Consider the following 14,402-nt stretch of genomic DNA (forward strand, 5'->3'; position numbering starts at 1 on the left):
GCCCTGAGGAAGACAAATGTGACCTGTTGTTCCAGTGCTGTTTAGGGTTATGGGTCTCATCTTTGAGCCCTCAAAGCACAGACATGATAGCCAGAAAAGAACAGCCAAAAATGCAGAAGCAGCAGTCAAAAAGTAGGAAGAAAACAGAAAGGACAAAAAAAAGGGGGCATATTTACATTCCTAAACTTTTTTAAAATTAAAAGGGAAGTGCTGACAGGAGCACCTATCCTGAAGCAGCTGAGCACCTTTTTTTCTCTAAGGTCCTTCTGATGAGCAGGGACAGTGAAAAAGGGTAAGTATTAGAAAAGTGGGAAAAGACACTATAGAATTAGGATGACATTTTGAGAGGGGAGGATGAGAAAAGGGGCAGAGAGTATCTCATGTCAAGTAACATGTAAAAAAAAACACCCAACCTGAAGGAGAATAAATGTCAAAAAGGACCAGAAGACAAGGGGATTCATTGGAAGAAGGACATTATAGAAAATAAGTTGTGAGGAAAACAACTAAAGAAACAGTTGAGAGGCTGATGGAAGAAAAATCTGGAGAGATCTTTCAAAAATGTTATCTTATAGAGTAGATACAGAGGGATGGAAATTTACTCAGTGTTATCAGCAGAAAGGCATGATCTAAAATCAAGAGAGTACTTCTGCCAAGCAACAGCCCTAGACATTTTACAAATGTTATAGGCCATGTTTCACCAAAAAGATGTCACTTGCTGAAGATCTTCAGTTTACCTGCCAGCAGAGTAGGCATAAAGAGAATTCAAGCCAGCCTTCCAAAAAAGTTTTAAAGCACAAAGTGTGATGAAAAGTGAGGTGACTTTGGACAATAGTACTTTTGATCAGCCTAATACAAGCACACTGTAAGGACAGAAACAAAAACAAAGCTCTCTGTGAGGGGGAAATAGTGCTTGCAAACTTCTCCAGCTATACTGAAAAGGCTGTAAAAGTCTAATTCTGACCAACATGCAAAACTGACTTTGCCTGTGCAAGGCACTAGGACACTGCTAGCATAAAGCCCTAGCCAAACCCTGCCTGGCTTTGGCTTTTTTCCCCCTTGTAATTCAAAATGCACAATTTCATGGAGATGAATTACAAAGGAAGCAGATGGATGAAGGGGAACCAGCAAAGATTACAGATAGCATGGTGGTAGTATGTGCCACTGGCAGGTGACAAGACAAGGTGCTTATGACAGCACCTTCTTACAATAGATGCTCCTTTGTTTATCTTGTAAATGTTGTAAATACTCATAGCTGACCTTGGCAAACAGCAGTTCTTGTGGCACAACTCTGGCAAATCTCCTGAACCCTAAACCTCCTCAAAACTTTCTTTCAGGTGGTGACAGAGAGTGGAAAAATGGCATCTGCATGTTACATTGTCCACTTGGGCCTTTCCCATCAGCTTTTTTTGAAGAATGTGAAAAAATATCCTTGTTAGAGCCCTTTCTCTTGGCTGTATGCACTAGGTCCTCTTTTGGCTCATGAGGATGAAGAGGAGAGGAAAAGAGGGACTTGACACCTGTTGCTCTTGGCAGCAATGGACTTCTCATTTCCTGGAGCTCGGGTGCATCTCAGCTGTGCACTCATGCATTCAGTGGAGATCACACTCCCCCTGCACCTGTCACCTTCATGTCCAGTCCAAACCAGTATGTTTCAAATTGATGAATTTTCTCCCTTGCACTCTTATTTAATGGCCCAGAGCGCTTTTATAAAGTGTCGGGGAACACAGCAAGTTGTTATGTCCCTTGGTTTTCTGAGATTTCTGGTTTGTTGTGCAAGGTTTCTAAGTGAAGGAGCGAAACAGCATATTAAATGGAAAAGTAAATATACTCTCTAAATGAAATGTAAGTATATCCTAGAAACACCGATGAGTGCAAAGAATCCACTTAGAACATATAACCAAATGTTATTTAATATCTTAAAAAGTAACACAATCCAAAATGGATATTTCACACAACACTACATAAACAACATGAACACAATATTACCATATGGAGGGACTTTCAAATATAGACTTACAAAAATCCCTGTCCTTTTTTTCCTTTAAATTATTATACTAAGCATGACAAGTAATCATCATTTACAATATGGTACACTGACACAATAAAAACCATGTTACAAATGTGCTGTTATAAATCAGTAACGTTAGGGAAGACATTTCATGAACTGCAATTATTTCATATGAAATACTATACAATATAAACAGAACATCCATCTTGGATGACCTTTACAGCAACCAGAGACCAAGTAATTTTTTAATTTTTTTTTCAGTGCAAACACATTTATACAAGGCAGTCTTGGCTGCAAAACTCCCTTCTAACATACAGTAAGTCCCACTTGCATTTATTAACTCATTTAAACCTAATGCAACAGCCACATTCAGTCACTCACAGAAAATTACCTGCAGAATTATGATCCCTTTAAACTTAAATCTCCTCCACATATAAAAGTAACATCTGTGCCAATTACTCCAAGGGCCCTTTCATACTTCTGGGTGGGTATCCTTCGGGTGGCTCTAACCGCTATACAACTCGAGGGCAGTGCACCACATGGGAAATCACCCTTCCGATATGGGGAACACGTGGCAGCTGTCACGGCATCCCAGCTGGGTGGCTGTGCGTTTCAGCAGGGATTCAGCCCAGGCTGCCATTCCAGAGCCAGGTGCGTGTGCGTGGCCTTCTGCTCCTTCTCTGCATTTAGTGTCTTGGGGCGGGGGGAGGAACACGGAAACCCTCAGCTCAGAACTGAGCTTCAATGGAGTTAACGACCCATTCCCATCTCAGATCCGCAGGAGATCAGGGGAGTTAAGCCAGATTTACACTCACATATCTGAAACTAACATTTAGAGCGCCGCTATAAAGTGTGATAGTCCCATTTTCTTCTAGCACCAGCTTGGCTTTTGGTGGGTCCACTGCATGCCTCTCATGCAGGAACGATGCACGTTACTTATGCTGGGGGAAACATTTTAGATATATACCTTTTTTTTTAAAAGAATTTTGTAAAAAATAGAACTTTTCTCTCTAATACTGTACAGTTTTCTTCAGAAGAGTAAAGAGAATTGTAAACTGTGGGTAGGACGACAGATTAGGAGTGCTATTTGCTTTCTCAGCACAACAATTTGAACGATTGTGTTGGGAAAAGCACTGCAAAATGTATTTGAAAAACAGATTTCTAATTAACCACTGCTAATTTCTAAAACCACTGCTGGCAGTACTTGTATGACTGAAAACTTGGTTTTGGCACTGCTAATCCAAGAATGTCTGCAGGCCTGTAAAGCAGTTTCTCTCTTAAACAAAGTGAATGCATCAAAAGAATAATTTCGGAGTATAAAAATGGAACACTTTGGTTAACTATTAAACTTACTCCAGTAACTTTAAGAAAGCAACCAGTTAATAAATTAGTCTGCAGACTCTTAGCCTTAGCTTTTTTCCAATGGGCCTGGACAAAAAGCAGGGTCAGTGAACTCTGCCTACTTCACAGGCTCACAAGGGTTAGCTGGTACCATGTCAAGTGCTTTGAGGCCCTCAGGCAAAAAGGTGTGATTTAAGTGCAAAGTATTATCTGTGTTTATGATGGCCTCTGGATACTGGTTTGCTTGTTCTCTTTTCTAAAAATGACTACTGCTGGCAAACACTTAGGCCACGGTTTTCATTAAAATGTTTGTTTTCCAATACATTTTTACTTTTCAAAGTTGAGTGAACACTGTTTCGCATATAACAGTCATTTTACAGTGGTGCATGGAGCCAAATGGCTAATGACTTCTAATTTTTAACTGAAATACTTAAAATGGCAAAATTAGCTCAATTGATTATTGTATATTAATTTGCACCAGGGTAATGGTACTAGGTTTGCTGAAAAGTGTTCATAAATTGGGATTTGTATATAAATGCGATCTGCTTAGGTTCAACTGCCACTTTCTTCCTTTGGTTTTTGGAAAAATCTTTCTTTCTTCCCTCTTGAAAGGTGGCTTGTTGCAGCTGGCTACTTTTCAAAGTCAGCTTAATTCTTCTTGGAAACTTGCCTGTGTTCTTCGAACAATAGGCACATATCTTGAGTAGGGACCCTAATACTGCTCCCAGCAAAGTCAATTAAAGGCTCTTGGTAATTTCTATAGGAGCAAATGTTTTAGATGCACACGATCTAGAGATCAGAGTGCATATCCTTAAAGGAAGAGCTGTTTTAACACCCTTGCCAGTTCAGAGAAACCATGACGTACTAATGTTGACAAAGATGGAGGCAGAGTAGGGCCCAAAGTACCTGAAGGCTGCCAAGAAAATACCCACAGTGTCTTCTGTTAAACCTCGAACTGTCAATCATATTTCACAGACTGTAGATGTTTCTAATTTTCTAAATTACAAATACATTTTCAAGTTCTACCAGGCAGAAATTTAGCAGTAACTGGGGAGAGGATGGAAGGTTTCAGCCTCCCTTTCACTTCTATCCCAATTATGCAGCCTTGTCAAAGTCTTTAAGTGACTCATCTGAAAGCCATCTTTTTAACACTGTAGAAGGAAATCGTGGCAATGGAAACATGATGACTTCATATGCAAGCATTGACACACAAGAGAACGCCATGACCTAATGCTTCGAAGTTTTTAACCTTGCTCTGTACAATACACTTTTTTCATGTTGCTGCATCTCATCAAATTCATGGAGGTAGTTATATGTGTAAAAAAAATTACCACAAAAGTAACATGTTGTATTATAATAATACATATTAAGTGTGCAAAATGCCGACAGATTTGTGTTGACCCTTCACAGTTGAACACAATACAGATTCAACCTAATCTAACTCTGTAAACCTTTAAATTGATACATTAGAAGAATGATAGATAAGCAACCACGTAATACAAGGCTATGATTTCATCAAAGGATTAGGGCGACATAAAGCACTCAAGCTCCACTCTCGTGGTTTTGTTACAAGAACAAGATAGAATTTCCTTATATTCCATTGTTGATTTTAAAAGGAAAAAAAAATAAATCAAGATTAGAACGTTTCTATTTGAAACTTCTGTTTACATTCCATATTCCAAGAGTCACATTAATATTGGTACAATGCCATGTCAACATTAATATGACATTTATGTTGTCTGCTGGTCTCTGGGAACTTTAGGAAATAACATACTATACAGTTCATAAGTATGTACTATCGCATTTTGTTGGAATGATGTCTTCTGTACAGCCAGTTGCCTGCATAAATTCTGATTAGCTTATGACAAACAATTATTTCTCCAAAGGTGAAATCTGTTTTTGCTCTTCACATTTTAATACTGCTGTTAGTACTTCAGATCATCACTGTAAATTTTATCGGTTCGACATTTTTATTTACTGATTTGATACATACTACTGATGTCAGAGCTCATCTCAGAAACAAAATCACAGTCAGCCACTGCATAGTATATGACAATTCCCCACAAAAATTCTGACTCTACAGTTTGCATGGAATAAGTACGGCTGGAGTTACATATTGAATAATAAGATGCGTCATGCAAAGCATTATATGGTAATTAGAGCACATCTTGGAAGGTATGATAAGGCAGAAGGCTAAAGGCCAAGTGACTTTGATAACCAACCAAAAGCACAATAATTTCCTTTATGTGCACTGAAAGGTCTTATTGCTCCTATGAAATGGAAATTATACACTGAAATCAATGAAAACAGACCTGTGCATTGACTGGGTGTTCTTGACAGAACTGGAAACTGATTGTATCCAGAGTTAGAGAGTTGTTTTATAAGTAAATGAACTATATCCAACGGTGTAACATAAGGCTGAATCTTCAGTAAAGACTTCTGATGACAATAGAGAACATAAGTGAAGCTCAAATGACTTTGTATACAGAGTAATACACGTCACCAGAACCTGATGAAAATACTGGATTTTAATATGTACAGTTGGGTTTCACACTTGTGTTCTACAAGAGCTAGATAGGGTAAACATCCCTTTTATATGAAACAATTTGGGCTGTTGCACATTTTAGTATCTTTGTTATTCTTTCACCAGTTTGTCTGTTCTGAAAAAAAAGTCAGTTCGTTGCACTACCAGGTTGCATGAGTAACAGAGCAGAATGTGACCCTATACCTAAAAATTACTCTTGGAGTTTAACTATCCGTAGAATTTACTCTGCAGTAATTAGAATAGTACTAATTACGTTGGAGTAACAGTTTAGGGAGAGCAATTAGGATGTACTGTGCCTACAGGACTTAGATTTCTACTGCAAACCAAGAGGACACATTTAATTTCTAGAAACCAGACATGTCCATAAAATGCTAAATTGCAAATAACATCCACTGAATAAAAAGGCCAGAAGTTTATAATTCTCTAAATTTTGTTCTCTGATAATCACTACACTGTATGCTATTTTTAATAGCCTAATTTAGGCACTCTATTTAATAAGCTACATAAAATAGATTTATGTCCTTCCACTAGAAAGAAATCAATTCTTCAGGCCATACTTGTCATTTATATCATAAAGGATATTTTTGTTCCAAGAAATTAGTTATCCTGATTCTTATATTAATGGCAAGTTGCAATACCAGAAGTGACACAAGAATTAGATTATATTTTGAAAATATGTGAATTATTCTGAAGACATTTGATATATTTTGTGTCACTCCACATTGTGGCTCCATGACAGTTATATCTTTCCCTTCCCTCCCCACTCCCCCCTCTACGCAAAGGCCCACCTCCTCACCGATGACTACGGAAGGTCAGGTAGCAAGTCTCATTAAGTAAACATCTCTCATACTTTTGAAATGAAAGAAGAAGCCACCTCACATCCCACCCTCCATATTTAGCAAAAAAGCAAATCAAAACAAAACCCAAACCTCCTTTTACTCGCTTAAACAGGTATTTGTAAAATTGTGTCACAAAAATGCACAGTGAAAATGACTGATTAGTATTAATAATTCACAGACAGAGCTGAGGTCATCACTTGTCATGTTTGGCATTGTTTTTCCTCATGGTGATCCTGGCTGGTTACTTTCAGCAGTGGCTCAGTTTTTGATAAAAAATTATCAACTCTGCAGCAGAGTTTAGCTTCTGACCAGGGGCATCACACATCTGTGGCATTTTTTTAAATGAACTTGGCAACTGCATGGACATTGAAAATGCAGATTACACTTACAGTGTCTAGACTTTCATATATGTGCTCAGTTACAATTAAGTGAAGCAAAAAGTGTACATATTATCCCTACTGCTATTCTGTTGCTACGGAGCCGCAAATGTGAAAAGCAATACCTCGAAATAAAGATTTCTTTGTTGCCCCTAGTCTACATAGCAGCACAGTTTAAGTAAACACTAAAACTGTGGTTGAGATGTTTGTTTTATTTTTCCCCAAAGATGTAAACATCAGTCCCAGTGTCGTAAACTTTGCTGTATAGGACGAGACAGACGATCTGAGGCAGGATGACTATCAGACACTAGTGACAGAAGCTTGCAGGCAGTTAGCAGGTTTCTGCAGTTTCTCAGCTTCACTTGTGGGTGGGTCTGCAGTGGCTCGGAAGTTGAACGTTGGGCCTGCGCCTCCATGTGCAGGGCTCAGAGCGGGGTTCTGACGTCTGTTGCTTTCAACAATACTTGAAGTGTTGGATGCCAGGCTCTCACGAGTACTGGAATGGAAAAGAAATATATATACACACTCATATATGACATGTCTATATATCTACCAGACAGGAAAGGAGAATAGAGTGTTTTATAATAGGTTTCCTGTGTTTGCATGTAATGTCACATCAATGAGTCACCTCGTTTTGATGCTACACATATGTTCCTTCCAAATGCGTTCCAGAGGTGCTCAGCAGTCATCATACTGTAACACACAGGTACAGCACTAAGCACAGCTGAAGTTCTCACACAAAGTGTAAGCTGAACCTGTATCAAGCATCTAGATTTTTCACCCAAATAAACAGCTTCCATCTTGCATTTGAACATACTAATTTTCTTTCCTGACTGGTGCATTTTTGCACAAAGTAGCTTTATCAAATCAGCTCTGTGACTAAGCAGAGCCAGGACAGCAATCATGTAACACAGCATCCTCTGTTGTCTCCTTTTCCACCTATGTTTTTATACAAAAAATATTAACTAAAAGTCTGACTTTACATTAAACCCACAATGCTTCTGAACATAACACTTCAATTTTGCTTTGCAGCTGAGACAATTGCAACTTACCAAGATACTGAGAAATCTTAACTGTCTGGTCTGTGATCATGCCCTGAACGACCAGTGCTGCTATTTCATCAGAAAATGGACAATGTTCCTTTAGTTCTAACATATCATTTATTCACAGGAGTGATGGAACACTTAGCACTTTAAAAGATTAAGTCTTTCAATACATCTAATTATGAAGGCAGAGAAGCCTGTATTTTAGTCTACACTTTTAAAAAACTCAGATATGGCATGCTAAGACTAGTTTTATCACTACTACTCTTTTTGTTCTCTTTACACTCTTTAGTAATTTTTGATCTTCAAATAATGTGTTCCTGTGCAGAGACATTTGCTTTCAAATAGCCATGAGGCCCCCTGGTTATATAACCTTCACCTGTATCCCTATTTCTTTGTAAAATGACATCACCACTTGCTATGGAGATGTTTACACAATACATTAGAGGACTAAATGCAGTTGTTAAATAAGCACTAGAACCAAAGATACTAATGACAAGAGTTTCATAGTCAGTTTAAAGTCAACCTAAATTTACCTGCTACTGAAAAGGGCAGCTCTTGCCTGCTTTGTGTGGACCTGACCCTGCCACATGTTTCTGCTGCTTCCCTGATACTAAGCCTTGCAGTCAGCCAGATCAGGGACTGCTCTCAGTTAAATACTAGCCTTCAGAAAAAAAAAAAAAATTAGTGCTAGCATCAGGAGAAGATTAGGAATGCACAGCTTTGGATGTGTCAGGGGAGAAATGTGTCAGTGCATGGCATAGAGGAAGGAAGAAACACCTTGCCTAGTTGTAGGGCAGATTTAAATAATCTTAAACTGATTGACTCTGGAAAATCAATGATGCTTTTAGGAAAACTCCCACAAATCTTTTAAATTTATCAAAATGGTACTGATAATCTTCTGCCAATGAGTGTCTTCCTGTCCATAGTTCCAAACAGCTATGATGGGTGATGTATATAGTATGTGATTTCTGTGAGCTGCAATGACATATGGTGCACTTCTGTTGCTCATTTTTTGATTCTTCTCCCTCTGCTTTTTAATGAAAATAGATGCAAACCTTGGTTTTCAGAGATGATTCAGTACTGTATCATTCCTTATGGGACCACTAATTCCAGATCATTTTCAATTCTGGTATTACAAACTGACCATTACAACATGTACACACAAAGACTGCAGCAAGAATTTTGCATGCAAAGTAATGTCAAAATTATGACCACCTCTTTCTTTAGATGACAAAGGAGCAACAGTATTATATAAGCTCTAAGAATAAAGGAATAAAATTAATCTTGACAGCTAACATTTACTATATAAACTTGCATAAAAGCAATACACAAAATATTGTGAGGATTTCTTCCCAATGGTGATTGGTATGCTCACAAACTTTGAAACAAAATACTTTGGAAGTCAAATAACAATTGCAAATCTCTGTAACTACATCTGGTTGGTTTCTTTGCTTTTGTTTGTTTGGTTGGGTTTTTTTTGTTTTGTTTGGTTTGGTTTTTTGTTTTATTGTCCTTTTTTCAATTTGTCACACTTTAAACATATACTTCTTTCATAGTCTGGAATTGGTAATTTTGATTCCCTAGCAATGTTGCACACTTAGTTTGAATGAAAAGATACCACCTCACCTCAGGAAGTAGAGAGTCACATCATCAGTGGAGGCAGGAAGTCGAAAGTTACATCATCAGTGAACGCTTAAAGAATATACCTGAGGAACATCACTACATGCATGTTCTGTTCTTATACTCTTCCCTAGGTATCTGCTAATGGATGCTGTCAGATCTAGTTGGATTTTAGCAGATGGATGCTGGATGGCTATTTTGTGTTTCCTGGAAAAGGGCCATGGAGTACATTTTTTGTTCTAATGTAGGAAAGTAATAACAGCATGGTAATTACAGCCAAAGAGCTGAATTCACCCTCAGTTCAATTTATTTTTATAGACTCATACCAAGGAATGGCCAAAACTCAGCAAAATCATCAAATTTAATAATTTTGATGTAAAGCTCATGAAAAAGCCTTTGAAATATCCAGACTATATGCTCGCATATTCTGTTCTCTTGCTAGCTAAGTTTATGTTAAACAGAAATTTTAGCTTTTGTGTAAATAATTAGGGAAGAAAATGTCTACCTTTGCATTAACCAGAAACACAAGTTTGATATTCAGTTAGCATACAAAAGTAGTCCAAGAACTGATTTTTAATCCAGTTGATATCCTATCCTGGAGGTGACTCATACTCTGTGGAGTAAGGCAGGCTGAGCAAGAAGCAAACACCATGACATACTCCCCCACAAAAACCAGCTGCAAGTATAGCACTTCAACTAAAGGAAGAGATTACATTTAAAAAAGAACAGTGCAAACAGCTTCATACAACAGTTGTATGTGAGAAAGATGAGAAGCATCTGCAGAACAATCAATAACACAAATTCAAAACCTTCTCAAGTTTCTTTTTTAGGGTGAACTCAGTGTAAGTGGTACAATTTACTCAAATTATTTTTCATTATTTTACTCAGAAAAATTACACATTTGCTAAAAGCCTGCTCTAGTTTGATAATCACTGCATGCTGCATGAGGCTCACTAATTGTTGCCTTGTCATTGAAATCAAATGGGAGTAGCCATCAAATCCAAAGGAATTTATTTCACAATGACAGGACTTCAACTGAAAATGAAATTTAGTCCTGTGTAGAAACACAAAATTTTTCACATGCCTTTCTGGAAGCCTTTGTACAGATGTAAAACCCCACATATTTCTGTGGAATAAGAACACCATTTACCAAGGGAAAAAAAAAAAGGCAAAAACCAAAACAAAAAACAAAGCAAAAAAACCCAATGTTTTTTCACCTAATACAAACCCACTCTTGAAGGTTTTATTGTTAAACACAGGTAATAAATAATTTAAGCTTAAGTAACACACTATAAGAAAACTACTATGGTAAATTATTTCTGTGTTCTTAGAGTCATTCTTCTGAACTCTGATGGGTTGCTATCCAGGCCAAACAAAACTGGTCAAGCTCCATTCCGTCAAGGAGCTAGGACTGCCAAAGGTCAGAGAGACAAGGAAAAAGGCTCCAGTAAAGGATTCTAAACCTGGAAATGAGCTTGTGAAATCTCCAGGGCAGGGAACATACCAGCAACTCTCTCCTTCCTACACCTGTAAGACTTCTAGCACACTGAGACTTCCATGATGTCTGCAATCTCTGGAATGGAAATTACTAACCAGCACCACCACATGCAAACACCTGGACTCTTTTCCCAAGCATCTTAGGCAAGGCACCTCTCTCTCAGCTGACGCAGCGTTGAATCACCTCTGAAGTTCAAATATCCTGAGTACTTTAAGCATTGTAGGGGGAGTGGCTGTTCCAGTCTCACCAGTTTGGATGATAACTAGATATACTTCCAACATTTGTGAAGAAAGCAAACAAAAAAGACCAAACACAAAACAATATAATTTCCAGTTTTTGTCTGAGCCAAAGATTATCCCACCTAATCATGCCTAGTCTTCCCATTAGTCTCGTTGATAGTATCTTAGAGGGAAAGGGAAGGGGGCAGTAAAACGAGCTCATCCCTTCTATTCTAAATGCAAAACCAAGTTTAATACAGAAAAAAAAGATACAGGGAGGTTTTCAGCAAACAGAAGAATGAACTAATACAGAGTCAATGCCGCAAATGGTCATTGCCTTCTTACGGTATGGTGGGAAACCCACACATCTGAATAGAAGATTCCAGAGAAAACACTGTCTGAAAATGTGTGAAATTGTTTAATACAGCCCTACATTCTGTCACCAATATCACACACATATAACTATAAATGGAACTTCCTAGTCTGTAAAGTTGCAATGAATGTGACAGTCCTACCGTGGAGAGTTGAACCCGCTGTCCACAGTAATGCTGCTGCTGTCCATGCTGTCCAGGCGGGCTGAGTGGGTGGCTCTCTGGTTGTTGCTATTTTCTGTTTCCTTTGGGGTGAGAAGAGTAAGATTCTTCTCAAACTTCCGCTGCAGATCTCTCTCCTTTTCTCTCTCTAGGAGCCACTGCATTGTACCAACATCATCCCTGTTCTTTTCTTCCTCAGCATTTTTGTTTGTTCCTTCCTCTGAGTCATCATCATCAGATACGTTGTAGTAGTCAAAGGAGGCCTCCTGGTTCCCGGCTGTCTCTTGCTGTCTCTGAGAAACGGGCATGACTTGTGTGACTGAGGTTACTATCGCTTGTTCAAGTTTCTCACATCTGACTGGCAATGTGTCAGAGGGGGTCTTTTGATGGGGCTTTAGCAGAGGTGTGTTAGACTTATGATAACTATTCACAGAAAGAGTGTTGTGCAGAGGTTTAAAGAGTGTATCCTTGCTAAATATTTCTTTCCTTTTATCAAGGCTACTTGATTCAGCACTATGGTGTTGAACCAGCCGCCCATTTGCAATCACCTCTGGAGTTTGTCCGGCAACCGCTGAACCACTGCTTGGGCCCTTTGGGGACTCCTCCTTGTGCACTCCAGGCTCCCTTGTAATATGTTGAGCCTGTCTTTCTGCGGGAGTCATTTTTTTGAGCCCATCTGTCCCTGTGAGTGTATCATGATCCTCTTTATTCTTTCCCAGTGGTGATGGAGCAGTCAGCACAGTCTCACTGGATGTGTTGCACTGAAAATAGTCATCGACTGCAGATTTTGTTGTGCAGGAGTTGAGTTCACTATACGATGGCAAATTCTCTGTAAGCTTGCTTTGTTCCAATAAGCTACAAGAACTGGGGGTTTCTACACTGCCACTAGCTTTTTCAGGGATGCAAGTCTCTTTGTAGCTTGCAGATGAAATCAGAGCCCTTTGATGACTGAGCGACTGAGATGGCCTTAAGGTACTATCATCAATGTAAGTTTGGCTAGTTGTTTGGTCATCTGGGCTACAGCCTTCACCTAGATCTTCAGGTGTTCCTAAAGTTGCTGAGCCCAGAGGTCCCTTGGAGTTATCCATGGATCTAGACCTTTCTTTAGCCTTACTGGACCGCTCATTCCTTGATCTTCTATCCTGTGTATGGCTGTGGCTCCGATGGACCTTGGAGTGAGAGCTTCCCCTGGAAGGTTCAGGGAAAGGCATTTCAGTTCTTCTTTTGGCCAGCTCACCAGACACATCCCACTCTGGTGTCATGGGAAAGTGAGATTCAATCATGTTAGGATTGCTGTGCATTATATAATTATCTCCCTTGTGTTCTATTATAAAGCAGCCTTCCCGCGGGGATCTAGTCAAGGGATCATAGAACTCATACTCCCTCTCAGCAGGTATATCCAAATGAGAGCCATCTGATGGGTCTCCTTTGGACACCCGGGTCTTGCTGTGCGACCTCGATTTCCCATGAGACTTTCTGTGATTCCTGCTCTTTTTACTTCGTCCACTGTGGTGAGCTGAAGATCCTGCTTTGCTTCGTTGAGCTTTTTCTTCTTCAAGTTTCTTCATTAGTGCAGTGTGTCTCATGACATTTTCCACAGTCAAGTCTGGGTTAATGCGCCTGATAATCTCCATTTCTACCTCTCTAGGTATAGTGGTAGGGGTGTCCTCGTCCCTTAGTGGCCACTCCTCTGGAGGAAACTGGGCAGAGAAATTTGCCAACTGTTTTGTCTTGTCCTTCTTAAAACTTAACCGGAATAATTTGAGTCCAAATTTCTTAGACTGCTTTTCTACATCCTTAGGCTTTGTGAGCGTCTCTGCTTTATACGAAAAATTGACAGTACTTTTACTTTTCTCAGTAGGTGGGACCTGACATAATGAGGGAGGACAGTACGAGTCTTTACAGTCTTTTGCTGATTTCCTCTGTAGGGTAGATGCATGCATGCTGTGCATGTCTTCTCTGCAACAATGGCAGGAGTCGCAGTGGTTTTTGGGTAGTGTTCGGTCCCTGACGCATCCCGAGGTGGAGGGAGTTATAGTTCCTTGTTGTGGAGAGGTACATTGAGACCTGTCAGGTATCCTCTCATCCAAATGGTACCATTTACTGTTAGTTCTTATGAGAGATGGTGTTATAAAGTAAGTCTGCGGGGTTACAATGAAATAACCATCCGGAGTTGGGTATATTTTCCTCTCCCGTACAAGCATATTCAAAGTATGTCGAAGGATTTCTGGACTGGGTGTTGGAACTCCTACAAAAGACAGTAAACACATATCAGGGACTGCATAAAACTGCAGAACTCTCTGGTTTCCCCCTCCCCAACAAAAAGCTGTTTTTCCCAACATACAAGGTGGAATATGCTGAGCAAACAACTCCAGTA

The 14,402-nt window shown here is 39.3% G+C and overlaps 1 protein-coding gene across 5 annotated transcripts in view; it reads right to left on the minus strand.

Moving 5' to 3' along the window:
* Positions 1 to 1,884: 1,884 nt before the first annotated feature.
* Positions 1,885 to 14,402, minus strand: part of STOX2 (storkhead box 2) — a 146,921-nt gene continuing 134,403 nt past the window's right edge. For all 5 annotated transcript variants that reach the window (XM_027635698.1, XM_027635699.1, XM_027635701.1 and 2 more), the window contains 2 exons: positions 12,008 to 14,273; positions 1,885 to 7,606 (listed from right to left, as the gene is read on the minus strand). In XM_027635698.1, the coding sequence (XP_027491499.1) occupies positions 7,411 to 7,606; positions 12,008 to 14,273 (2,462 nt within the window). In that variant the 3' untranslated portion in view covers positions 1,885 to 7,410. The remainder of the gene's footprint in view (positions 7,607 to 12,007; positions 14,274 to 14,402) is intronic.

The sequence above is a fragment of the Corapipo altera genome, unplaced genomic scaffold (assembly GCF_003945725.1).
Source record: "Corapipo altera isolate COAL_440 unplaced genomic scaffold, ASM394572v1 22b, whole genome shotgun sequence".
Classification (NCBI taxonomy): domain Eukaryota; kingdom Metazoa; phylum Chordata; class Aves; order Passeriformes; family Pipridae; genus Corapipo; species Corapipo altera.